Source organism: Mustela nigripes, chromosome 14 (assembly GCF_022355385.1).
Source record: "Mustela nigripes isolate SB6536 chromosome 14, MUSNIG.SB6536, whole genome shotgun sequence".
In the NCBI taxonomy this organism is placed as follows: Eukaryota; Metazoa; Chordata; class Mammalia; order Carnivora; family Mustelidae; genus Mustela; species Mustela nigripes.
In genome coordinates, this window is record NC_081570.1 from 93,387,375 (window position 1) to 93,414,555 (window position 27,181).

At 38.9% G+C, this 27,181-nt stretch overlaps 1 protein-coding gene across 8 annotated transcripts in view; it reads right to left on the reverse strand.

Annotated features, from left to right (window-relative positions):
• WDR47 (WD repeat domain 47) overlaps positions 1-24,405 on the reverse strand; it is a 64,847-nt gene extending 40,442 nt beyond the window's left edge. For 2 of the 8 annotated variants that reach the window (XM_059375622.1, XM_059375617.1), the window contains exons 1-5: positions 24,093-24,403; positions 12,192-12,232; positions 7,407-7,573; positions 4,741-4,824; positions 160-265 (exon numbers count right to left, since the gene is read on the reverse strand). In XM_059375622.1, the coding sequence (XP_059231605.1) occupies positions 160-265; positions 4,741-4,824; positions 7,407-7,564 (348 nt within the window). In that variant the 5' untranslated portion in view covers positions 7,565-7,573; positions 12,192-12,232; positions 24,093-24,403. Of the gene's footprint in view, positions 1-159; positions 266-4,740; positions 4,825-7,406; positions 7,574-12,191; positions 12,233-21,170; positions 21,218-24,092 lie in introns of all 8 variants that reach the window. The other 6 variants (XM_059375625.1, XM_059375623.1, XM_059375621.1 and 3 more) reach the window with 5 other exon arrangements.
• Positions 24,406-27,181: the final 2,776 nt, after the last annotated feature.

A 27,181-nucleotide genomic window follows, 5' to 3' on the forward strand; every position in this document is an offset into this window, starting at 1 on the left:
TGCAACAAGTTTAGAAGCATTACAGAGTGAAAGCACTACAGCTACAAAAGAGTAAAATCTTACCCCATCCTACTTCATAAAAATTTTGAAAATGCAGGATACTAATCTTTGTTTTAGTGAATACAATACTTATGACTGAAACAAGACTATGGCGCAAACCTTCAGGAATAAAAATCTTACATGCTGGGGCTCATCTTCTGCTGACATTGCATTGTTAACACATAAAGCTTCTAAAAACTTCTGTTTCAGGATAATATAACGAAACCTGTAAAAATAAAATATGAAATATTAAAATTAAAAAGCTGAGTTACAGAATAAATAAATAAATAAATAAATAAATAAATAAATAAATAAAATAAAAAGCTGAGTTACAGAAATGTCAAAGATTGGAAATGAAACCCAAGTCCCCAGAGCAACAGAGGCCATATTTGTTCCAAAGGACTAATTAATCCTTTAATAGTTTTTGAAAAATTAATTTTCTAATGTCTCATAAATCAAATACACTTAAAAGTTACTATACCTGCCTTTGCTTACAAAAAAATTCTCAAAATTCTTAAAAGCTTATCACATTGAGGCTACAATAATTTCAGAATTAAGTAAATACAACTGAACACTCAGAGGAAGGATTTCCAATATTAATTCTGAACAAAAATCAAGTTTTATTGAAGATGTTAAATATTACCTAATATGAAATCAAAGTCCTTTACATTTAAAATGCTTTATGTTTTATTGTATTTTGTTTTATTATTTTGTATTTTATTCAAAATATCTTTTTTTCTCTTCAAACATGACAACTGTCTAATAAAAACAGGCTGAACTATCGTAAAAAAATGAACATTTCTGGGGCACCTGGTGGCTCAGTGGGTTAAAGCCTCTGCCTTCGGCTCAGGTCATGATTGCAGGGTCCTGGGATAGAGCCCCACATTGGACTCTCTGCTGAGTGGAGAGTCCACGTCCCTCTCTCTCTCTCTGCCTGCCTCTCTGCCTACTTGTGATGTCTGCCTGTCAAATAAGTAAATAAATAAATAATATTTAAAAAAAAAACACGAATATTTCTGAAAAGTCATAAAATAGCCATAAACTTTAAAACTTGTTTTTTGTAAGGAGGCTCCAGCATGAAGCCCAACACAAGGCTTGAACTCAATAACTCTGAGATGAAGAGCTGAGCTGAGATCAAGAGTTGGATGCTTAACTGACTGAGCCACGCAGGTGTCCCTAAACCTTAAAACTTTTTAACAGAGGGGCACCTGGGTGGCTCAGTGGGTTAAGCCTCTGCCTTCGGCTTGGGTCATGATCTCAGGGTCCTGGGATGGAGCCCCCCATCGGGCTCTCTGCTCAGCGGGGAGCCTGCTTCTCCTCTCTCTCTGCCTGCCTCTCTGCCTACCTGCAATCTCTGTCTGTCAAATAAATAAATAAAATCTTTGGAACAACAAAAAAAAACTTTTTAACAGAGATGTTTCAGGGAGAGGAGTCTGCTTGACTTGCCTAAGAATTTAAAAATGTTGGATGCCTTAAGCACCTTAAAGAAAAAGTATTTCTATGGACTATAAATAATAATGAAACTTCAGTCATTCTTTCAACATTGTTATGGTAGCAAATATGTGTAAAATAAAACAAAATCCTTGCCTTCAAAAAGAGGGTCATCTAAAAAATTGTATGAAATATGTATACTGTACAGCAAGGTCTCAAAGGAATGTGAAACCAATTCTATCAGAAGGGGTGGGAAGTATAAAGTCTTATAAGAGCTGACTCTTGGAAGATGATCAGGTGTGTGCTATGTAAAGGCAGGAGACGGTCAAAATACTATTCCAGATGAATGAAGAATGGACAAAAGAGGGAAGTCAATCCTTGAAAAAAAGAACTTTTGGGTAAGAGTCAAGGGTACAGGGCACCTGGGTGGTTCAGTACACTGAGGTAAAAAGGCAGAGGCAGAGGTAAAAGCCTCTGCCTTCGGCTCACATCACAACCCGAGGGTCCTGAGATCTAGTCCCATATTGGGCTCTCTGCTCAGTGGGGAGCCTGCCCCCCACCCTGCCTGCCTCTCTGCCTACTTGTGATCTCTGCTAACAAATAAACAAATAAAATCTTTAGCGGGGGAAAAAAAGATTCAAAGGTATAAGGTCTTCCGGTGGGGACCACTCTCTGGTCAACATAGTGTAACCTAAATCTCAAGCAGAAAGCTGAAGTTCCACATTATTGAAAAGTCAGCAAAAATGGTTGGTACTGCAAGAGTGGCTGAAAAGCAGGGAGACATAAAAAAAAAAGAAAGAAGCTATAACGAAAAATACACCAACATCTATTATATTAACTCAGCCCAAATCTTTGGCTATCTCTGAAACTGTGAAGATGCAAAGGGACTCCAAAGAGCCCAGAGAAAGCAAGAGATGAAAGCCTAATTAACTGAACCAAGATCTCAGCTGACATCCATTAAGTGAGAGTGGACCAAGTTAACTATCTGCAGGAATAAAAGTCAACACTTTTTTTTTTTTTTTTTAAGATTTTATTTATTTACTCGACAGAGAGAGATCACAAGCAGGCAGAGAGAGGAAGGAAAGCAGGCTCCCCGCCAAGCAGAGAGCCTGATGCGGGGCTCGATCCCAGGACCCTGAGATCATGACCTGAGCTAAAGGCAGAGGCTTTAACCCACTGAGCCACCAAGGTGCCCCAAAAATCAACACTTTTCAAAGGAAGATAAAAGAATCGAGTCTCAGCAATGAATCCACAATATGCAGAAGACATTTTAAAAATGACTAGATTTATTAAAATAAATAAAAGTCACTCGTAGTTAAGAAAAAGGCAATCAACAGAAGTTGAGCCTAAAATGACCTAGAAGTTGGGATTAGCAAACAAAGACTATTATTAGCAAGCAATAGCGACTATAAATATGTTCAAGGACTTAAAGGGAAATATAGTCACAATGAGTAAACAGATGGAAATATCTCAGCAGAAAAATGATAAAGGAAATTCTGAAATGGACAGGTACAATGATCTGAAATGAAAAATGCATTATTTATGAGCAGACTGCTAATAGCAGAAAAAGGCATCGGTGGGCGCCTGGGTGGCTCAGTGGGTTAAGCCTCGGCCTTCAGCTCAGGTCATGATCTCAGGGTCCTGGGATTGAGTCCCACATCAGGCTCTATGCTTGGCAGGAAGCCTGCTTCCCTTCCTCTCTCTGCCTGCCTCTCTGCCTGCTTGTGATCTCTCTCTGTCAAATAAATAAATAAAATCTTAAAAAAAAAAAAAAGAAAGAAAAAAAAGAAAAGGCATCGGTGAACTCTAAAAGTAAATCAGTAGAAATAATCCAGACTGAAGAAAAAACACAGGAGGGGCACCTGGGTGGCTCAGTTGGTTAAGCGGCTGCCTTTGGCTCAGGTCATGATCCCAGCTTCCTGGGATCGAGTCCCATATCGGGCTCCTTGCTTGGCAGGGAGCCTGCTTCTCCCTCTGCCTGCCTCTCAGCCTACTTGTGATCTCTCTCTCTCTGACAAATAAATAAATAAAATCTTTAAAAAAAAAAAACACAGGAAAAAAAATGTTTTAAAAAAAGGAACAGAACCTCAGTCCTATGGGACAATATCTGTCATCTGATACCGCATAGAGTCCCAGGAGGAAAAGAGAAAAGGGCAGAAAAAAATATTTACAAGTAATGGCCAAAAGGTTGCCAAATTTGATGAAAATATATATACTTAAAGATTCAAAAAACTTAGCAAACCCTAAGCAGGAAAAATACAAAGAAACCACACTTGAGCACATCATAATCAAACTGCTGAAGGCCAATGATAAAATATTGTTGCCAGAGTCAGGAGTTAGAAGGATGGGCAGAACAGGTGAAGTGGATCCAAAGATACAAACTTCCAGTTATAAAATCATAGGGATATAATGTAGAGGATGATGACAATGGTTTATAATGCTGTACTATACATTTTAAAGTCACTAAGAGGGGCGCCTGGGTGGCTCAGTGGGTTAAGCCGCTGCCTTCGGCTCAGGTCATGATCTCAGGGTCCTGGGATCGAGTCCCACATCGGGCTCTCTGCTCAGAGGGAGCCTGCTTCCCTCTCTCTCTCTCTGCCTGCCTCTCTGTCTACTTGTGATTTCTCTCTGTCAAATGGATAAATAAGATCTTTTAAAAAATTAAAAAAAAAAATAAAAATAAAGTCACTAAGAGAGACATTAAAAATATTCCTCACAACAAAGAAAAGTTTTTGTAACTATGTACAGGGATGAATGTTAATCAGACTTACCGTGATGATTTCCCAATATATACAAATATCCAATCACTGTATTGTAGACCTGAAACTAATATGTTATTTATATGTTACCGAAAAAAAAAAAAAAAAAACCTAAAAGGAACCAAAAAAAAAAAGACAAAAAGAAAAGAAAAAGAAAAAAGAAAAAAAGAGAATCAGGATACAAACACAGCTAAGTGTTCATCAGAAATAATGGAGGCCAGGAGACAACTGAATGACAACTTTAAAATCTTCATATTATTATGAAGAAACAACTGTTTCAAATATGGCCCTTGTGACTTTTTGTACAGACACTGTCAAAAAAGGTAAGTTTATATATAAGATTTTCAATCAATTGAAGTACATGCAACTTGTCCTCGATACAACTCAACTGGATTGAGCATACTATTTTCTAGGAAAGCTAACAGTTTTGTTTTTAAATTTTTGTTTATTGTTTTGTTTTGCTAAGCCTCTACCAGTGATAAGACATTAAAAGCTTCAGAAGAAATCTTACCTTTTTTTATCAAATTTTTCCATACATTCTAGAGGCTGAATGAACTGAAGAACTTCATCCCATTGACCATCAAGGATTAGCTGCCTATATAAAGGAAAAAAAAACAGCATTTTATCCAATTTGCCTCATACTAATTAAAAGCAGAATAAATATGACAACATTAAAACCAGTCTGAAGTCTGTAATGAGGTTAACATTTTACATGGTTCTTTAACTCCTCTAAGTAAATTTTTCACAACTTACTTGTAACAACATAACCTATATGAGAAGAATTTTTGATCTGCAACCATTTCTCATTCTAACATATGTGTTTTTCTCATGTATATAAAAACATTGGGCCAAGTCTAAAAGTTCCTTTATTTTCCTATTCATCTTTCAGTATTAAAGCTCTTCTGTCTTACTTAGGGGCCAGTGTGCAGGTATGCTCCAGACTTACTAAATCAGTGGTTCTTCACTGGGGCAATTTTGTCCCCAAGGTATCTGGTAATGTTTGGCGACATTGTGGATTGTCGCAATTGGTGGGGGGGTGCTACTGGCAATCAACTGGGTATAGTCAGAGATGCTACTAAACATCCTACAATTCACGTGACAACCTGCACCCCCCCCCCCGGGACCAAGAATTATCTGGCCCAAAATGTTAGTAGTGCTGAGGTTGAGAGATCCTGCTCTAAACTGTGATTTCTATATCTCTGAGGCATTTGACACTAAAATTTATACTCTACAAATAAAAACAGCAAGGAATACGAACATATTTCATCCTACTTTAGTGGTCTATGGGAACTTCCAAAAGTTTTAAGGCATTCTTATGGCTGCTCTTTTATAATAGCAATTTCCCTATTTTTGGCTTTTAGAACAGTAAAATTTTAAAAGGGATAGGCAGGAGGATCTATATCGGATTGCCAACTTTGAGTCTGCAAATAAGGAACATTAATAAAAAGCAATCATAATGCATATCATAATCATTTTATAAATAGGCATTTTAATATTTAAAAAGTAGGAAGGAGGGCGCCTGGGTGGCTCAGTCGTTATGCGTCTGCCTTCGGCTCAGGTCATGATCCCAGGGTCCTGGGATCATGGCCCACATTGGGCTCCATGCTCAGCAGGAAGCCCGCTTCTCCCTCTCCCACTCCCCCTGCTTGTGTTCCCTCTCTCTCTGTGTCTTTCTGTGTCAAATAAATAAATTAAATCTTTAAAAAAAAAAAAAAAAAAGGTAGGAAGGACCATAATTTCAAAGGTGAGTCCTTTATGATGAATACATTTAATTTAAAAATTTACCCTTCTACAATTCTTTGCATTTCACCTCAGACCAGCAAAACTTCATCCCAATACCCAGCAGGTTCTTCGAGGGGCCATATTTGAGAGCCACTGCTAAATTACCAGGAGTACCAATGCTTGAAAGAGAGCCAAAAGAATATGGCCTCCGTACTGGTTCCTGGTGATTACCATTGACTAAGCTCCTCAGGGTTAAATGACATTCATAATACAGAATACAGAAAAGTTCAAGCAATTTAAATAAATTCTCTTAATATAGTAAAGATTTTTTTTTTAAGTTCCTTTTTCATGACTTAGGGATACTTAATCTTTTAAGGCTTTCCAACTCACAAAATGCTATCTCCAAGAATCTGTACTCTTTGTGAAAGGATATTCAGCATCACATAAGCAAAGAATACATTTCTGTATGGAAATTTGGGTTTTCCTTTTTCCATCCAATTCAAGTTAGGATATATTTAGCTTTTTGCATTTTGGCAAATATGTTAATTCCCTTTTGCTCTGCAATTCCAAGAATCTTGTTCTAAGGAAATAATCCAATATATAGAAAAAGCCCTATGTATAAAAGATGCTCAACAGAACACTTATTTAAGATAAACTGGAAATAATTTGTCTAAAAATAGGGGAACCATAGGAAATTAAATTGAGAATTTTTATAGTATAAATTTGTAACGACACAGGGAATGCTTATGATGTTAATGGATAAAGGATACTAAATTATAAAGGCAACAGAATTGCATTTTTTAAAAAATATGTATAGAAAATTATTAGTATGAAGTCTGTCTGGGTGGTGGGTAATTTTTCTTCTTTATTTTTTTATATTTTCTATAATGAATAGGTTTATATTCACTTCTATGGCAAAAAAAAAATGGCACTGCAGAAATATTTTATCTGCCTGGAGTCCCCGCTTTCTTACTCAAGTATTTTCTGTGATGACACCACAACCATAAGGGAGTTGTGACTCTAGTTTTTTTAATGGACCTCTGGATCTTACTACTGAAAGCATTCTTTAGAGAACATTATTTTGTAAATGTTCCATTACAAAAACAAGCATTATATTTAAAAATTATACTTATAGGGATGCCTGGGTGGCTAAGTTAGTTGGGCCTCTGCCTTCAGTTCAGGTTGTGATCGCTGGGTCCAGGGATCGAGCCCCACATTGGGCTCCCTCATTAGCAGGGAGCCACTTTTCCCTCTCTTCCCCACTTGTGCTCTCTCGCTATCTCTGTCACTATCTCTTAAGTAAATAAATAAAATCTTTTAAAAAAACAAATTTTAAAAATTATACTTATATAGCCTTCTCATGATTATATCTACCCATGATACACATATTACCTTATTAATACTTAACACTACTTTGAAAGAGCTACAAAACTCATAGTATTAATGAAATCATACCTCAGAAAAAGCATATCATCTGAAAACAGGCCATTTATGACTCCACTTTCCTTCTCAAGGGCCAACATACTAATGTGAAGCTTCTTTGAATTCAGGAAGTCTAAAATTAGCTTAATGATTTCAACCTCTTTTACATTCACTGTTTCTTCAGCCGTCATGTTGATAGCCTAAATATTAAACAGAACAAAAATAAAAATTATTCTTACTGTTTTATTTTTAAGTGCTATTAACTGTCTGGAAACTACACATTAGAGATTTCTTGGAAATATTTAGTACAGGTATTTTAAGTAAAATTAATTTATTATTTATAAAAATCAGTTATTCTTTAAGGTGTAATAAAGGTTATGGCTGTAATTTTTTTAAGTCCTTGTCTTTGAGAGATACACAATGGGATAATACAGATTAAATGATATAAAGTCTGTGATTTGCTTCAAAACAATACAAGAGGGGACTGGGAGGAGATAAAGAAGAAATAAGAATAATCATGACTACTGAAGTCGGATAATGGATAAATGAAAGTTCATTTATATTTGCTATGGTTAGGACATTGTGTCCTCCCAAATTAATCTGGTGAAATCCGAATCTCCAAATTGATGGTATTAGGATATGAAATCTTCGGGAAGTGATTAGTGGGATTAGGTGTCCTTCAAGAGGCCCCAGAAACCTAGCTCAACCCTTCCACCTTGAAAATATGCAATAAGACAGTTGTCTGCAACCAGAAAGAGAGGCCACATCAGAACTGACCATGCTAACACTCTGGTCTTAGATTTCTACCTTCCAAAGCTGTGAGCAATAAATTTCTGCTATTTATACACCACCCAGTCTATGGTATTCTGTTACAGCAACCCAAATGGACTGAGATAGTATTATTGTCTATTCTTACACATTTCTAAAATTTGCCAAAGTAAAGAATATTGTAAAAAGTCACTAATAACCATGTTTAGCTATGTTCTAAATAACTTGCTCTAGGTATATACTCATTCCATAAGCAGTTATTGCTTTTTCTCTGTGATAGGCACTGTTCTATACTTGGGAGACACTGGCCTTGTCCTTAAGAAGCTTATAGTCTAGCAGCAATATGTAAAATGTTATACCTTGTCCTTTGAAGCCAAACAAAGTTAAGGCTGGTTAAAAAAGTGCTACTTTAAGTCAAGTTGATACTATGAACCTAAACATGAAACAAAGATATTTCAACTCTCTACAATCTCTTATGTTACCTTTTAGTGTTCAGTGCAATAACTAAGCACATAGGTTATGAATTCATAAAGATTTAGAACTAGGAGGAATTCTGACGATCATTTCATAGATGAGGACATACAAGTTAAACGGCCTAACTTGTTGCAATTTTCAAAGGTCAAAGCTCAGAGCAGTACAAAAGACTACGATGCTAACAGTAAGATTAGCTGCAAAGACACATCATCAGATCAAAAAGACTGTAAGCACATCTTTCTCACAGGACGAACTAACTTTAACAGAGCTCACAGAAACAAACATACATGTACACAAACATGTTAATTTTCTTCCAACTTATCAACTTCTTCATAATGAGAAGTATAAATGTCTAGCATACAAGAATGAGTACGTTTTCTCTCTTAGAGAACATGGTAGGGTAAACAAAGGACAGAACATGGGTAGAGAATTGTATGATTCAAATAGTTAATGACATCAGACTAGTCTACAGCCAAACCACCCTGAACGCGCCCGATCTCGTCTGATCTCGGAAGCTAAGCAGCGTCGGGCCTGGTTAGTACTTGGATGGGAGACATCAGACTAAGTTAATCTCCTACATCCATCTCCAACAATAAGGACATGCTTGCCTCAAGAAACAAACAAATAACCAAAAAAAAAATCTCAACAGGGCAGCCGCCCCAGTTCCACATGCTTTGGGTTTCCCTTTGCTTTCTTCTGAGCTGCCCGTCCTCCTGTAAAGAGACTTTATTCAAAAGAGGATACACTAAAATTAATATTTCTACTCACTAAATTCTAATTACATTTCAGAACTGCCTCCCTGAGATTACTCCTAAAGCACCATGATTAGTGATTTTAGCATTTCCCAAATCTTCATGTAATTCTTACTAGCAAAAGAATGGCTTGGGGCGCCTGGGTGGCTCAGGGGGTTAAAGCCTCTGCTTTTTTTTTTTTTTTTTTTTTTTTTATTTATTTGACAGACAGAGATCACAAGTAGGCAGAGAGGCAGGCAGAGAGAGAGAGGAGGAAGCAGGCTCCCCGCCGAGCAGAGAGCCCGATGCGGGGCTCGATGCCAGGACCGCGGGATCATGACCCGAGCTGAAGGCAGAGGCTCTAACCCACTGAGCCACCCAGGTGCCCCAAGCCTCTGCTTTTGACTCAGGTCATGATCTCAGGGTCCTGGGTTGAGCCCTGCATCAGGCTCTCTGCACAACAGGGAGCCTGCTTCTCCCTCTCTCTCTGCCTGCTTCTCTGCCTACTTGTGATCTCTCTCATGTAGAGAGATAAATAAATGAAATCTTTAAAAACAAACAAACAAACAAACAAAAAGAATGGCTTTAAGTGGGGCACCTGGGTGGCTCAGTTGGTTAAGCAACTGCCTTCAGCTCAGGTCATGATCCTGGACTCCTGGGATTGAGTCTCTCATCTGGCTCCCTGCTCAACGGGGAGTCTGCTTCTCCCTCTGACCCTCTCATGCTCCCTCTCTCTCTCACTCGCATTCTCTCTAAAATAAATAAGTAAAATCTTAAAAAAAAAAAAAATAGGTGGCCTTAACTAATTTAGTCATCAGAAAAATAATTGCCCCCTCTATCTATCTCTAAGATCTGAGAGGGGACTTCACTTATATCACTATGTACCAACCATACAACTCAGTGCAGAACTGAGATGTAATTTTCTAAAGTTGTTCAATATACCCAATGATGCTGAACATTTTGTAGGCCTCTATTTATTAAATATTCAGTCTAAATATGGAGTAACTCTGGAGTTACTATAAATCTATGGCAATAGTCCCACTTTAAATCATAACTACAAGTTTAATGTTGCCATCATTTCTGATTATTAAATAATTCTTACAAATACGTATTTTACATTGACTTTACATTTAAATTTCGGATAGAGAAAATGTTTCCTAATTAACATAGAATTGGTCAGGATGTTTTTAAAACACAAGCTTTAATTCTAGACTGTGAAATTCTTAGTAGAATAGTATTTTAACCACCTAACCCAGAATTTTAATTCTTATAAAATTCACTGTTGTTGGATATAATATAAAACACAGGTAAAGGGGTGCCTGGGTGGCTCAGTGGATTAAAGCCTCTGCCTTCAGCTCGGGTCACAATCTCAGGGTCCTGGGATCAAGCCCCAGATCAGGCTCTCTGCTCAGCACACAGCCTGTTTCCTTCTCTCTCTCTGCCCGCCTCTCTGCCTACTTGTGATCTCTGTCTGTCAAATAAATAAATAAAATCTTTAAAAAAAAAAAAAGTTAAAAATAAATAATAAATAATTTTTAAAAAATAAAACATAGGTAAAGAAGGATCAGGGTGGCTTATTCAGGGAAGCTGCTGCCTTCAGCTCAGGTCTGATCTCAGAGTCCTGGGATCCTGGGATACATACCCATGTCAGCATCTCCCCGCTTGTCTACCTCTCCCTGTCCCTCTGCCCTTCCCAGGCTTGTGCTCTCTCTCAAATAAAATCTTTAACTAAAACAAACCTAGATATATGCTTGATGATTATATCTTATTCTGTTACTGAAACATTTGTAGATGCTCTCCAAATCCTAGCTATATAATTTAGAAATTATGTACATTATAAGTTTTAAAGATAAGATATAAAAACAGAATTCATATATATTTTTAATTTCAAACTATTAATCCCCATAAAGCTAGAATTCTTCTCTAATTCAGAAGAGTAGAATTCCATAATAAATGCTTCTTGGGATGCCTGGGTGGCTCAGTTGGTTAAGAATCTGCCTTCAGCTCAGGTCATGATCCCAGAATCCCGGGATTAAGTCCCACATTGGGCTCCCTGCTCGGCAAGAAGCCTGCTTCTCCCTCTGCCTGCAGCTTCCCCTGCTCATGCTCCCTCTCTCCCTTTCTGACAAGTAAATAAAAATCTAAAAAATAATAATAAGTGTTTCATCCCCCATCCTCAGGGGAGATATAAAACAGAGTTAACTGGCTAAGAAACAACTAAAATTATCTTTTAAAATGAGATGCACAGGGGCACCTGGCTTAGTGGGTTAAGCCTCTGCCTTTGGCTCAGGTCATGATCTCAGGGTACTGGGATGGAGCCCCGCATCGGGCTCTCTGCTCAGCAGGGAGCCTGTTTCCCCCTCTCTCTCTGCCTGCCTCTCTGCCTACTTGTGATCTCTGTCAAATGAATAAATAAAATCTTGGAAAAAAATTAAATGCACAGTATGTTAAGTGTTCAACAAATGTTAGTTGAATAATTTAAGATGCAATTAATGAAGAAATGTCTCTAAAAAGGTACAGAGTAAATTATTTTCTTTACTACTATTCTAAAAGCCATTCAAAAGGATGGAGGGGTGCCTGGGTGGCTCAGTGGATTGAGGGTCCAATTCTTGGTTTTGGCTCAGGTCCCTGCTCTGTGAGGCGTCTGCTTCTCCCTCTTCCTCTGCCCCTCTCCTCTGATTGTGCTTGTGAGCCCTCTCTCTCAAATAAATCCATAAAATCTTAAAAAACAACAACAAAGAAAAAATAAAAGGATAAAGCTCTGGCCCTTTATTTAACTAAAGTCAGCTCTGACAGTATCTTATGTAGACACATCAGCCCATGGTACATGTGAACAATTACTCACCAGGCAGAATTTATGCAGGGCCAACAATAAAGGGTGTTCTACTGAAAACAGAAAACAAAACAAAACAAAATCAGAATGTTTCAGTATTTCTATAATAAATGATAAATCTACATATAAAGAAATCACAAAAAAATCTTTATGGATTTTCCTTTAAGAAATTAGTTTTTGCTTATATCTACCTCTGGACTAAGTGAATAAGGAAATAAGTTTTCTTTAATAATGAGTACATCTGGACACCAGTTGGTAGGTCGTTAGTATTTCAGTACTTAAATATAATTAATATCTATAGAAACTAAATTCCAAATAAGGTCTTTATACTCATACTGATTCCTATCTTACTCAAATGACATTGAAGAATATATTAAGGGGCAAGAAATAAAATTATTTTTAGAAATCAAAGATTAAAGATAAAATGTTAAGAAAAAAAGAAATAATGTTAACATAAATTCACTTCTATATATATTTCTGTATATGGATATGGAAATAGTTTCATGAAAAAATATCAGTGGTAGCTTTCTAATCAAATATAAATAGATATGATTTAAATGTTCCTTCACAAAGAGGAACATTTGAAGTGTTCCTTCACTAACTTATAATATAGATTAGGAAGGAAGAAAAATGCACAAAGCTAAGAATGATTTACAAGTATGAGATTAAAGGAATCAAGGTACAGCCATTATAAATTTTATGGTCAAGAAAAGAGTACTTAAGAAAGGCTCCATTAATCTCCAACTCCATCCCACCCAATAAAAACCATTCTCTTTAATCTTCTGAGTATTACAGAGTGCCTAACAATGAATAACACTGCCTTACCATTGCAGATAAGAAAATGAAGTACTAGGAAGACTTTTAATATAATACCAAACTAGGACATAATAAAAACTAAGACTGTACCTTTTCCTTTAAAAAATGGAGAAAAGGGGGAACCTGCATGGCTCAGTGGGTTGAGCATCTGCCTTCCGCTCAGGTCATGATCTCATGGTCCTGGGACTGAGCCCAGGGAGGTTGGGCTCCACTTCTCTGAACTCTGCTCCTCCCCCCTACTAGTGCTCTCTTTCTCTCAAAAAAATTTTTAAAAATCTTTTAAAAAATGGAGAAACAAATTTGTAACCTATCTTTTTAATAAAATAGCATTCTAAAAATTTGAAACTGTAAATGTCTGGCCTTTGTGATGTTGCAAGTCAATCTCTACGGGCTTCAATTTCTTCATACATGAAACAATAGGGTTAGTTTGGGTAATTTCTATGATTTCCTTTCAAGTTTTATAATTTGCTTTAAGTCACATTTCAATAAAAAGAAAGTATACATAAATTCTTAGTGGGAAAAAGTCTGGAATAATTAGAAGTCTCTAATCTATAAGGTCAGTTTAATAAGAGGAAAGAAAATAGATTTGTTTTAAATCATTTAAGCAAACAAAAGTCCTTCTAATTGCAAAACTCTGTCATGTCTGCTAATCAGCTAACGTTTGTGACATGGATGTATAATGTGTTGTTGACAGCTTATTGTTGACAGCTGTGCTCTATTCATCAATTATTCTAATTTACCTTCTGGAACTGTGAATAATTTTGGCCTACAGACCAAATTATCTTTAAAGCAGGTGCAGCTTAACATAGCTATAAAAAGAAAAAAACTCAATTAACATAAACTAAATGTTGTGCATATGCATAAAATATCTTTGGGGAAAAGAAAAAATAGATAAAAATGACTGTCTTAAAAGAAAACTGGATAATTAAAGAATAGGAATGGAAAGAAGACTTCCCACTATATACTCTTTTGTACCTTTTGAATTTTGTATCATGTACAAATATTACTTATTCAAAATATGTAAAAATAATAATTAGTATGAAACATAAGTAATGAATTTCCCATTGCAAATTACTTGAAAATTCTAATTGCAAGTAACTGGAAGGAATTAGTAATATAATGAATATAATGTGTTCATTTCATATATAAAGAAGTAACATTTGAGAATGATTTGTAATTTTTTAAATATCTCAGATCTGATTCAAATATTATTTCAATCTTTATGAGATTAAAATAGTTGTGTTCTTTCCATATTCAAACCCACAAAAATTAAAAAGCATATTTAATTGCTAAAGAACTAAAAATTTACAAAATAAGCAAAACTATTTTGACTTGGGGTGGCAGGGTAGCTCAGTCAGTTAAGCATCTGCCTTCACCTCTGGTCATAATCCCAGGGTCCTGGGATGGAGCCCTGCATCAGGCTCTCTGCTCCGTGAAGAGCCTGCTTCTCCCTCTCCCTCTGCCTGCTGCTCTGCCTGCTTGTATTCTCTCGCTTTCTAATAAATAAATAAATAATAAATAAATAAAATCTTAAATAATAAATAAAATCTTAAAAATCAAAAAACAAAACTATTTTTGACTCAGACTATGTAATTAAGTCCCACAACCCAGGGGTGCCTAGGTGGCTCAGTCAGTTAAGTGTCTGACTTTGGCTCAGGTCATGAATGATCTCAGGATCCTGGAATTAAGCCCCACATTAGACTCTGTGCTCAGCAGGGAGTCGGCTTCTCCCTCTTCCTCTGCTCTTCCCCTTGTTCATGCTCTTTCATATGAATAAATAAAATCTTAAAAAAAAAAAAAAAAAGTCCCGGGGCGCCTGGGTGGCTCAGTGGGTTAAGCCGCTGCCTTCGGCTCGGGTCATGATCTCAGGGTCCTGGGATCAAGTCCCGCATCGGGCTCTCTGCTCAGCAGGGAGCCTGCTTCCTCCTCTGGCTCTCTGCCTGACTCTGCCTACTTGTGATCTCTCTCTGTCAAATAAATAAATAAAATCTTTAAAAAAAAAAGGACAATGTAGGAATAAACTTAATACACATAAACAGTTAAATGATTACCACTAAGAACATATAAATAGCATATTCAAATCAATACCTCTCAAAATTCCAATTGAATGAACAAAGACTACAGACAATACACAGAACTATAAAAGACCAATAAATTTATGAAAAGAAGTTCAACGTCACAAGTGATATTAAAATAAGATACCATTTATGGCCTACTGGTTTTGCAAAAAAGACCTGATACCTAGTGTTGGCAAGAGCATGAGTAAATGTCCTTTCACATATCGTGTTAAGAACATAAATTGGCGGGGGGTGGGGGGGTATGGAGAGGGTGGTTGGTTATGGACACTGAGAAGGGTATGTGTTATGGTGAGTGCTGTGAAGTGTGTAAGCCTGACAATTCACAGACCCCTGGGGCAAATAATACATTATATGTTAATAAAAGCAATTAATTAAAAAAAAGAATGTAAATTGGGGGCACCTGGGTGGCTCAGTTGCAGCTGGTGGTCATGAGGTCATGATTCCGGAGTCTTGAGATCAAGCCCCATGTTAGGCACCCAAGTTGAGCACCCTGCTCAGCGAGGAGTCTGCTTCTTCCTCTGCCCCTCACCCCACTCATGCTCATTCTCCCTCTCTCATATAAATAAATAAAATCTTTTTTTTTTTTTTAAAGATTTTATTTATTTGACAGAGAGAGATCACAAGTAGGCAGAGAGGCAGGCAGAGAGAGGAGGAAGCAGGCTCCCTGCTGAGCAGAGAGCCCGATGCGGGACTCGATCCCAGGACTCTGGGATCATGACCTGAGCCGAAGGCAGCGGCTTAACCCACTGAGCCACCCAGGCGCCCCATAAATAAAATCTTTTTAAAAAAGGATTTAAATTGGGACAAACTTTTTGAAAGAGAGTATGACAGCATGAAATTTCTACCTATGAAAATTTTACTGTTTTTCTACCTATGAAAATTTTCAATGTTTATACTGACTTACCAATTCCAATTCTACTTCTAGACACCTATCCTAAAAAAGTCCTTGCAAATATACACAAAGGTACATAGACAATGATGCTCCTTGAATATCTGCTTGTAATAGAGAAAATTTAGAAATAAACTGAGCTCTCATCAATAGAATTGTTAAATTATGGTAAATTCATTAATATAGAATACAAATGCATCCTCACAATGCAAAAGCACATCACAGAACAATATAACTATCAATAAATATTTGCTAAATGGATCAATATAAATATGTTCACTTAATTTTTTTAAAGGGAAGATATGATATCCACGTCTAAATAAGTAACAAAGAAAGGTCTAGTGGGACACATATGACTGTTAAGAAAGGTTACCTCTGAGGACAGGAATGGTACTGGATGCAAGGCATAAAATTGGGAAGAGAAAGGGGCTGAAGGGAGACTGTTTTACTCTTTATCATTTGTATTACCAGAATGCTTCAAAAACATTCATGTATCACTTGTATGTTTACACACATATCTCTTGTATGAATACAATTTTTTAATTTTAAAAAGAGAAAACTGAAAAATTACAAGATTAGATCTGAAAGGTTCTCTTCCACATCAACCTGCCAACTGGAATACAATACAACTGCTATGTTTACAGTGCAAAAACTACTGGGTACTATTCTAAGATCTTTACTCATATTGTTTAAGTGATCCTTATAACAATCTTATGAGATAGGCAGTTTCATTCCCACTTGACAGACGAAGACCCCTGGCTTTGTAAGTTTAAGAAATTAACCCAGTGGGGCGCCTGGGTGGCTCAGTGGGTTAAGCCTCTGCCTTCAGCTCGGGTCATAATCCCAGGATCCTGGGATCGAGCCCCACATCGGGCTTTCTGCTCAGCAGGGAGCCTGCTTTGCCCTCTCTCTGCCTCTCTGCCTCCTTGTGATCTCTGTCAAATAAATAAATAAAATCAACCCAGTATCTAGGCGACCTGGCTGGCTGAGTCAGAAAAAGCATGCAACCCCTGATCTCAGGGTTGTGAGTTCAAGCCCTACATCTATATTGAGTGCAGAGATTAAATAAACTAAAAAAAAAACCTAACCCGGTATTTACATTAAGACTCAACATGTATTTCACAAGTTACTAAGTACTTCTTTCAAAAGTGCATCAGGACATACATCCTGGTATCCATGTTGACACCGTAAAAAGTACCAGAAGATGGGATGCATGGGAGGTTCTGCCTGCCTCTCCCTCTGGCTTGTGCTGTCTCTGACAAATAAATAAATAAAATCTGTAATAAATAAATAAAAAATACCAGAGGGCACCTATTTAACAGGATAGCAAAACAAGAGGAGGCAGTATTTATTTAATAATCTATACATGGTTAATCTGGCATATATATATATATATGTATATATATATATATATAACTATGTATATAGATAGATATATAATCTTGGTAGCCAGACAAGAAATTGTCTCCCTCTCCCCAATCATATCCTAAGCTTTGTAGCAATGAAAATTAGAATTTCTGACAGAAATACAGATACAAAGAGGACAAGCAAAGAGAGAGAAAGAGGAAGAAAAGGAAAAAGAGTAGGAAAAGGAAACGAAGGAAATACAGTAGCCAAAGGCTATACCTTTGGGCAAGATTGGAAACAGTCTGTGAGATTCTGCAGCTCTTTCTGCTATATCACACTAATTCCCAAGAAAGTGAAGGGCAAAGATAAGGAAGGTTACGAAATGAAAAGTCATCTAAATATGCCAAAATGAAAAAGCTTCATAGTACTGAAATAATCTTTAAAAATTATTCCAACAAGTATGCCTGGGTGACTCAGTTGGTTAAGCATCTGCCTTCGGCTCAGGTCATGATCCCAGGCTTCTTACTCAGGAGGGAGCCTGCTTCTCCCTCTGCCTGCTTGTGCTCACTCTCTTTCTCTCCCTGACAAATAAATAAAATCTTTAATAAAAATTATTCCAACAGAGGACCCTAGTTTTATTATCTTTCACATTATTTTCCTATTAAACAATGTTAATAGAGTAAATAAATAGAAGTCTGTATTAATAACAGTCTAATCAGACTTTTAAACAGGGACTTTTAGTAAAAGAGACAAAAAGTATTAGCTCAACTGTGTAAGAAACTAAAATAAAAGTAGAGGGTGCCTGGGTGGCTTAGTTGGTTGGATGACTGGCTTTGGCTCAGGTCATGATCCTGGAATCCTGGTATCAAGTCCTGCATCCGAGTACCTGCTCAGCGGGGACCCTGCTTCTCCCTCGGACTTTTCCCCTCTCATTCTCTTTCTCAAATAAATAAATAATAAAAAATAAAAGTAAGTACTACTTTTCATTTTTAAAAAAACTCTCCATGTCTAATATACTTGGGTGGGGGGAGGGGGAAGCAGGCTCCCTGCTGAGCAGAGAGCCCGATGTGGGGCTTGATCCCAGGACCCTGAGATCATGACCTGAGCCGAAGGCAGAGGCTTAACCCACTGAGCCACCCAGGCGCCCAGGTCTAATATACTTAACCCTTATTTAATAAGCCCCACTTAAGTTTAAAATCATCTAAATGAATACCACCATCAAAAAATAAGCAGTATTGAAACTGATAAGAAGGGAACCAAAAGGAAAGAAGGAAAGAGGGAAGGAAAGAAAAAAGAAAAAGAAAAAAAAAGAAAAAGAAAAATTAGATCTAAGAACTTTGGAGTTTAACTTTCAAGTTTAAAATGGACTTCAAGGGGCGCCTGGGTGGCTCAGTGGTTTGGGCTGCTGCCTTCGGCTCGGGTCATGATCTCAGGGTCCTGGGATCGAGCTCCGCATCGGGCTCCCTGCTCTGCAGGAAGCCTGCTTCCCTCTCTCTGCCTGCCTCTCTGCCTACTTGTGATCTCTGTCAAATAAATAAATAAAATCTTTAAAAAAAAAAAATAAAATGGGCTTCAATTTTTAAAGTATCCATGAAGGGACGCTGGGTGTCTCAGTAGGTTAAACGTCTGCCTTTGGCTCAAGTCATGATCCCAGGGTCCTGGGATAGAGTCTGGCACTAGGCTCCCTGCTCAGCAGGAACCCTGCTTCTCCCTCTGCTTGCACCCGTACCCTCTGAGAAATAAAATCTTTTTTTTTTTTTTTAAGATTTATTTATTTGAGAGAGAGACAGTGAGAGAGAGCATGAGTGAGGAGAAGGTCAGAGGGAGAAGCAGACTCCCCATGGAGCTGGGAGCCCGATGCGGGACTCGATCCCATAACTCCGGGATCATGACCTGAGTGGAAGGCAGTCATCCAACCAACTGAGCCACCCAGGCGTCCCGAGAAATAAAATCTTTAAAAATATATATATATAGGGGCGCCTGGGTGATTCAGTTGTTAAGCATCTGCCTTCAGCTCAGGTCATGATCCCAGGGTTCTGGGATAGAACCCCACATCTGGCTCCCTACTCAGCACGAAGCCTGCTTCTCCCTCTCCCACTTCCTCTACTTGTATTTCCCTCTCTTGCTATGTCTCTCTCTGTCAAATAAATAAAATCCAATAAATAAATAAAAGTATAAATAAAGTATCCATGAAAACCACACCAAAATATGAGGAAATCTAGATAAATCTAAATAAATTTAAGTGTTTCAACAAATGCTTTACTACTAATCATAATTCAGTTTTTAGACCACAACTAAAAGCAAAATTAGCATTGATTTAAGGCATAAGAATTTTATTTATTTATTTATTTATTTAGTAGAAAGATAGTATCTGCAAGAGAGAGGGTGGCAAGAGGCGGGTTGGGGCAGATGGAGAGGGGAAGGAGGAGGAGAATCTTAAGCAGGCTCCATGCCCAGCATGGCTTGATCTTACAACCAACCCTGAGATCAGGACTTGCCAAAATCAAGAGCTGAGTGCTTAACCAACTAAGCCACCCAGGCGCCCCCAAGGCAGTAAGAATTTTAGACTGAAAAACAAAATGTTTAGAGAATTATTTTTATTCTTAAATAATAAACTTATAGCTCACTTGCTTAAAATATGGTTCAGCAGATCTCTTTAAGACCTGTCAGATCTTTGCTGTGTTCTCTGGTCTCAGACTGAACAGCTTCCAGTCAGAAAACTCATAGACTGTGTCACTGATCTCAAAAGAAACCTGGAAGCTAAAGTATGGACAGACCAAAACAAGTCCATTCCTTAAAACAATTCAAAATGGGAATCCCACTTACTACTGAGCAACAGTGCCATCACTTGATTATATGATTATTATTTGACGTTAGACAGAGCTAAACTCCAAGTCTCCTGACTTCCAGCCAAAAGCTTTAGGTGTTAATCATAAAAAGAATTCAGGATTTTAAAACATTTTTATTCCTTAAATCATCACAGCAGCTCATAGTGAAAATTCAAATGTATATTAAGCAGAGTTTCAACCCATAAAGATGTAAGAAATGTAGAAAGTTTACAATCTTAATATTTGTAATAAAAATTAATTCTAAACTTTAAGCACAAATTAATGCTATTCAACTAAGGTCAAAGTAAAATACTCATAATTTCATACAGTATTATTTTTGTGTGTTTTATTTTACGATAAAAAGGACGTTTTATCTAAGAACACAATTTCACCTTTTATTATATAATGAGGCCTCCAGCATAGTTTTCTATCACACCTAAAACCAAGGTAAAAAGTGTGCTTTGTAAAATAGATTAAAAGTGTCCTTCATGTTTTATTCCCACACACACTCTATTATTTTCAAAGGGAAAAAGCAGAACTTGAGGTATTTGTGTATACTTCAAAAATCGAACTATCTTAGAAAATGGCTTTAAGTCAGTAGGTCAACATTCAGAAACATATAAGGAAATCTACTAAACCAAGAGCCACAAAAACTTAAAAATGTACCAAAAATGCCAAAATTATACAAGCATTAACTACTAAATTAAGTACAACAAAAAACATCCTATATAATTACCTATTAAAGTTTTCTATCCTTAACTTTTCTACTTTCTTAGTTTTATATATTTATCACAGAACTGAAGTGGAAAGTACATTAGTCCACGCTATTTAATACAGAATATTCAAATACTTACCTCTAACAGATGGTCTGCCAACCTATACATAAATGCCTCCAATGACAGAAAATTTTTATATACCCCCTACAAGGCACCTGTGGCAGGTAACCTCTAAGATGGTCACCAGTGACCCTAATAGTGTTTATAACCTTTTGTACTCACTGGCCCTTACATATGAGTTGGATTTAGCGACTCACTTCTGCACAGAAGCACAGCGGAAGTGTTGAGATGTCACTTTCAAGCTCTGTAAAGAGATGACAGTGTGAGTCCTGAGTGTTGGCGTGTATTCTCTCAGACTCTCACGCTGGGGGAAGCCAGCTGCCATGTCATGAAGCAACCTTATGGAAAGATCCAAGTGGCAAAAAACCACTCAACTGCCAGGAGGAATGGAAGCCCTCAGTCCAACAGCCCACAGGAACAAAGGCCCAAGTCACTGAATTTGGATGGAGATCATCCCTGATTTGTATCTTCAGACAAGATCACAGCCCCTTACTGCAGCTTGACTGCAATCTTAAGAAAGACCTTAAATCAGAGGTACTCAGTAGGGCTGTGCCCCAGGTTCCTGACCCTCAGAAACAGTGAGATAAACTATTTGTTGCTTTAAACCAATGTTTTGGAAAAGGTAATTTATTACACAGTAATAGACAGTACAGGACTCCAATAATTTTCTTGCAAGTAGAAAAATTTTGCTTTTCTCTTGTTTTTTTAAGGGGGGAGGGGCAGAGGGAGAGAGAGAATCTTAAGAAGGCTCCATTCTAGGGACACCTGTGTGGCTCAGTGGGTTAAAGCCTCTGCCTTCCGCTGGGGGCATGATTCCAGGGTCCTGGGATTGTACGCCCCGGAAATCAGGCTCCCTGCTCAGCAGCGAACTTGCTTCCCTGCCCCCTCTCTCTGCCTGCCTCTCTGCATGCTTGTGATCTCTGTCAAATGAATAAATAAAAAAATCTTAAAAAAAATAAATAAGGTTCTGGACCTCAAAATACTAAGTGGATCATGCCAATACTCTACTCTCTTAAAAGGTAATCAACAGGGGCACCTGGGTAGCTCAGTTGGTTAAGCAGCTGACTTTGGCTTAGGTCATGGGATAGAGCCCAGAGCTGGGCTCCCTGCTCAGCCAGGAGCCTGCTTCTCCCTCTCCCTGCCATTCTGCCTATTTGAGCTTTCTCTGTCAAATGAATAAATAAGAATCTTAAAAAAAAAAAAAAAAAGAAAAGAAAAAGAAAAAAAGGTAATAAACAGATCCCTTAATTTTTTTCCAAAACACTTTCAAATAGATTCTTCTGTTCAACTGAAGAGCCCATTCCAGACTAAAATAATAGTAGGTATTATTACCATTTTACAGGATTAAATATTGACTCTACAGTAGGATGAGTAGTAATGCAATCAAGAGCAAAGTATATTGTAATCAATAGCAAAATGAAACTTAAATCCGGGCAATCTGATTTCCAGTTTACTGATCCACTAAGGAAAACTGCATCTCTTCATACTTATTTTGAAGTGTTTCTCAAACTGCTCTGTGTGTGTGTGTGTGTATATATATATATTAACCTTATCACGTGCTGTCCATTCAGTAACTGATAAATTCACAAACAGAAAAAGAGACTGAGGACAATTATGTAACTAAGAACTTAGGATAACACCCCTGTTCTCTTATGATATATTCCTCATACTGGCTTAAAAAAAAAAAAAAAGAAAGAAAGAAAGAAAAGAATTGGGAAGTAGGAAGGAGAGATAAACATGTTAAAATCCCTTCTCAAAAAATTACATATTTCTAATGACATCGAAGTTCGAGTGTTTTGTCTTTATTTTACCTGACAATATACTGTTAGTGGTTTAATTACTTGTCCTTTCCCTCACTGTATAATAAATTTTTTTTCCCGTGTGGAAGCAATCTACCCCCTAAAACCTAACGTAAAATTGTTCATTACATCCTCCTCCTAAATGAGACCTCCAGGATATGACATATAAAGGAAAATGGGTTCTTAGGCATTTCTCCTCTCTACAATACAACTCATGCCAATACCGGAGACAAAAAAAAATTTTTTTACTTGGATTTACTGTGGGGAAAAAAAGATTTGTAGCATATTTAAATCCTACATGTTAATTTCTGTGCCATTTACTTCTTGATGCATCTTGATGCATTCTATGAAGTCTACAACAAAGGGAGGGAAATAAGTGTTAGATCACAACCTATGAATCTGGGTGGAACAAAGACTTCTCCTTTCATTATGCAGAGAACCAAGTTGCCAAAAACGCTCCGCTCAGATACCATGCCTGGTTACAGACCGCACGTCTGGGTTTAGAGAAGAAAACAATCAAACGCTGGTCAATGCTGTCCCTGCCTCCTCTTGCTCTCGCCCCTTATGCCCAATGACTCGCCCCAGAGCTTGAGCCCCAATCTTTTTCTCCCCAATACACGCGACCCGCTGAACCCTACGACTTCTACAGCCTCCCGCGTCTTCTACGCAGGCGCTTCCCCCGCCCCAGCAAAGCCGGGTTCCAAACCCAGTCGCTACACCTCTCCCCGCCCCCTGCCCAGACCCCTCAAAGGCTGCTCCCACAGACCACTGACGTAAGATAAGGCCAAAGCCGGCCCCGCGGAGCTGCCCCACGCCGAGGCTCGGCTCCCAGTCCCGAGCTTCCTCCCCTCCTCCCGGCCAAGGCGTGCCCAGACAGGGACGCGAGCGCTCCCCTCAGTTCTCGACCTGGCCCCGCAGCGGGCCGAGGAAGAATCCGCGCGGCCAGCTCCCCTCCCGCCTCGCAGCAGCAGCGAGGTGGACACCCACCCTGCGCTCGCTCCTCGCTCGGGGGCCGACAAGCACCAGGGCGAGGGGCGTCGCTCTGCCCCAGAGCCCGGCTGGCAGACAGGGGAAGGTGTGGTTCAGGAGCGGCGGCCTCCAAACTGGGGACGGCAGTTCCCTGGCCCTCACCCACGACCCCGGTCCCCTGCGCCACCGAACCCTACCCGAGACCCTTCTCCCGGGCCGCAAACGCCACCCTAAAGGCCAAGGGCTGCCTGGGTCGGAACCCCGTCAGGTGGTGACAGGTGGCGACCGGTGACCATGGCAACTGGAGGTGCTGCGCGGCCGACCCCGCCTCCGCCATCCGGAGTCACTCACCTGAGGGTTCCCGGACCAGTCCAGAGAAGGGGCTGGGGAGAAAGCGACTAAGAGGCCGGCGGACGCGGCCCCGACGCGGCCGGCTCTGGGCTGGGACTGAAGCGCGAGGGCGGAGGTCTGAGTCTGTGCTTGGCGCCGGTCCTCCCTTCTGCCGCCCTCACGTCAATCCATCAGACCGACACTCCGTTCTTCCCCGAGTCCGCCCCAGCCGAAGTACCTCTCCGACTCAGCCTCGCAGATTGCGGTTGTCAAGCGGCGTCGGAGGCAAGCTCCAGCCCCGAGCCGCAGCCAATCACCGCGCTTCTTCGAGGCGCCTCAGGACCCCGCCGAGGGGCGGCCAGGCAGGTGCCTGAGCCAAAGGGAAAGTCAGCTGGGCGGGCCCAGGCTTGGAGCGGTGGGGGCACGCCTGGATGGACCGGCTCTCAGCCGGCCCTCCAAGGACCGACTGGACTCTGGAGGAAAAGCTTGCCTGGCGTTCGGGTAAGGAACCAGCGGCTGGGACGCAACCCGTCGCTGGCGGGTGACCCTGCGTCCCGAAATAGCGCAGAGGGGACTTCGGAATCGAGAAGTCATCTGCACATTAGAATCGACTCAACATTCCTCCCCGACAATTTATTAATAAAGACTAATGAAGTGAATCTGGCCTCCTCCCCGTGTCTCTCCGCTACTGCAGGCCCCACTTCCTCCCGAAAACTCCAGCAGCTCATCTGCCCCTTTCTAGATTTCTCCTTTTGTGATGTTGATACGTCTCCGAGCATTTTCCAGTTACTTAACACTTAACAGGTTCCTAGGGGTTTTTTTTACTACCCTTTTTAGTTGTAAGCTCCTTGACAACAGGATCTCACTTTCCCGCCCCACCCGTGCAGTAGTAGTCCACAAATAAACGTGATGCTTCACCGAGCTGAATTGAGAATTCAGTGGGTATAACCATGTAGAAAAGCTGGGAATAAACTGACACAAACCTGTATCAGCCTCGTCCTCATAAAGGCCAAATGCCAAGAGCGATCTGGGCCTCCCAACTGGGGGAAAGGACGTAAAAGAGAGTGGTAATAATAAACATCAAAAACATTTCTGAACAGGAAGAATTTAATCCAATTCAAGATACAAGGAGCGGTAGTATGAGGCAAAGTTTCCAAGAAAAATATTTACAAATTCAGGGAAAACAGTTTATGCAAAATTTATCTTGCCTAGTCCTGATGAACTCCTGGAAGAGTCTTCATTAAGAACTCTCTGTGATAAAGTGACAGGCAAATAAATATAAGCACAAGTTAATGTTACTCAGGGTCCGGATATTTGAAAAAAAGAAGAAAAAATGGTAAAGAATGTTTAAATAGAAAAAGTGGGCAGATATATCCAGGAAATGCAGGTATACTCTTTGCCAGTATAGTTCATCTGAGAATCTGCTTCTTGATCTTGAGTCTCAAACAATACCAATTGCAAGAAGCAAGAGTTATTTATTTAAATTTTCAACTAGATCTACAAAGGGTTATAAATCAGGGACAATCTGACAAACATTTGACCACCTACTGAGGGCAGAGCACTACACAATAGGAAAAACCTGATCTGGTACTAGATTGTTTGGATAGTCATTAAGCATAAAATGAAGTGCTTTCCCTATGTTCTCACTTAAGCCTCACAAACTCCCTTAAAATGCCTGTTAACTATTCCCATTTTAGAGATTAAGGAAAATAATTTGCCCAAGGTCAAACAGCTGTTCTGTAGGAGAGCCAAGATTTTAACTATTATGATTTTTAAACCCTCCTTTTTGCACTCTACCTCAGTGTATTAATTGGAAATTTTAGCTTGAAAAAAGTGGACCTTATTCTGACAAGGTAGAGGGAATAAGAGGTCTTACTCATCTTTATCCCCCCCCATCATGTGCCAAAGTGTTATGTGCATCTAAATTTTCAAAAAGTAGTCATCAGAATTGTTAGAAGCAAATGAATAATCATTATATTTTCAGAAAAGGGGGGTGTGGGATAAAGGGAAACTAGGCACTGAAATGCAAGACATCTGGTACATCTTATCACTCGTTCAGTGATAAATGCATTGACTGTATATTCGCTTCCTAATGTAACATCAAGTTTTACACCACAACCTTAATAGCTGTTAGCCTAGGGTATATCACCTTTCCTTCTATACTCAGCCACACTGGTTAAGATTAGATCTTGTCTTTCACTCTAGTTGTTGCAAAGCAGCGAATTGTTCAGAAAGGACAAGGCTTTCTTAGTTGAAAGACTGTCCTTAGATTCTGAGGTACTGCCTCAATCATTCACCAAATATTTACCCAGTGCCTACTCTGGATTAGGAACTAGGTTAGGCATCATGTGAAAATGCAGGTTCTAACTTGTGGGAATGATTCATAGTGCCTTGTGACTTAAATGCCTATAGGCTAAGGTGCACCCCTTTTAATAAGATTCTCAAATCTCATTTCTAAAAAGGGAAATAGAAGTTTTTGGGTTTTCCCCAAATAGTGGAAAGGAATCTGAGCACAAGCCTTAATTAGGAAATCTTGCCTCAAGCCGTTCAGGGTAAGTTCAGCAGGGATATGCGCTCTTGTTTTAAAAGCTCCACTCTCCTTATTAGAGCACATACACATAAATACAGCAAAGAGCTGTGTGCTTTAGAGCTGGGGCACTGCTGGCTCTGGGAGAACAAACAAAATACCACCACTGCAGGCTCTCTTTCAAATAGGCTCAAGAATTTTGTAGGTAGAATACCTGAGTCTCCCAGCACTCCTATCACCCCTAAACAAAAGCTTAAATTATAGGTCAATGGCTAAACTCAGGAAAGAAAAATTCTTGTTTGGACATAGAAGAGATTTTTTTTATATATTAAGTAAATATCCTGGATGTTAATATTGAAAACAAAAATAAAATCTTAAAAATATTTTGTTTTAGAAGAAAAATAAATACCCCATTTTAATGAAGTCATTGACATACTTCAAAATCCAAAAAAGGAAACTATAGGTTAAGAAATGTTAATAACACATAAATCACATTAAGCATCATAATTTTGGATGGGTTTTTTAAGATAAGGTCAATAACTTTTTTTTTTTTTTAAAGATTTTATTTATTTACTTGAGAGAG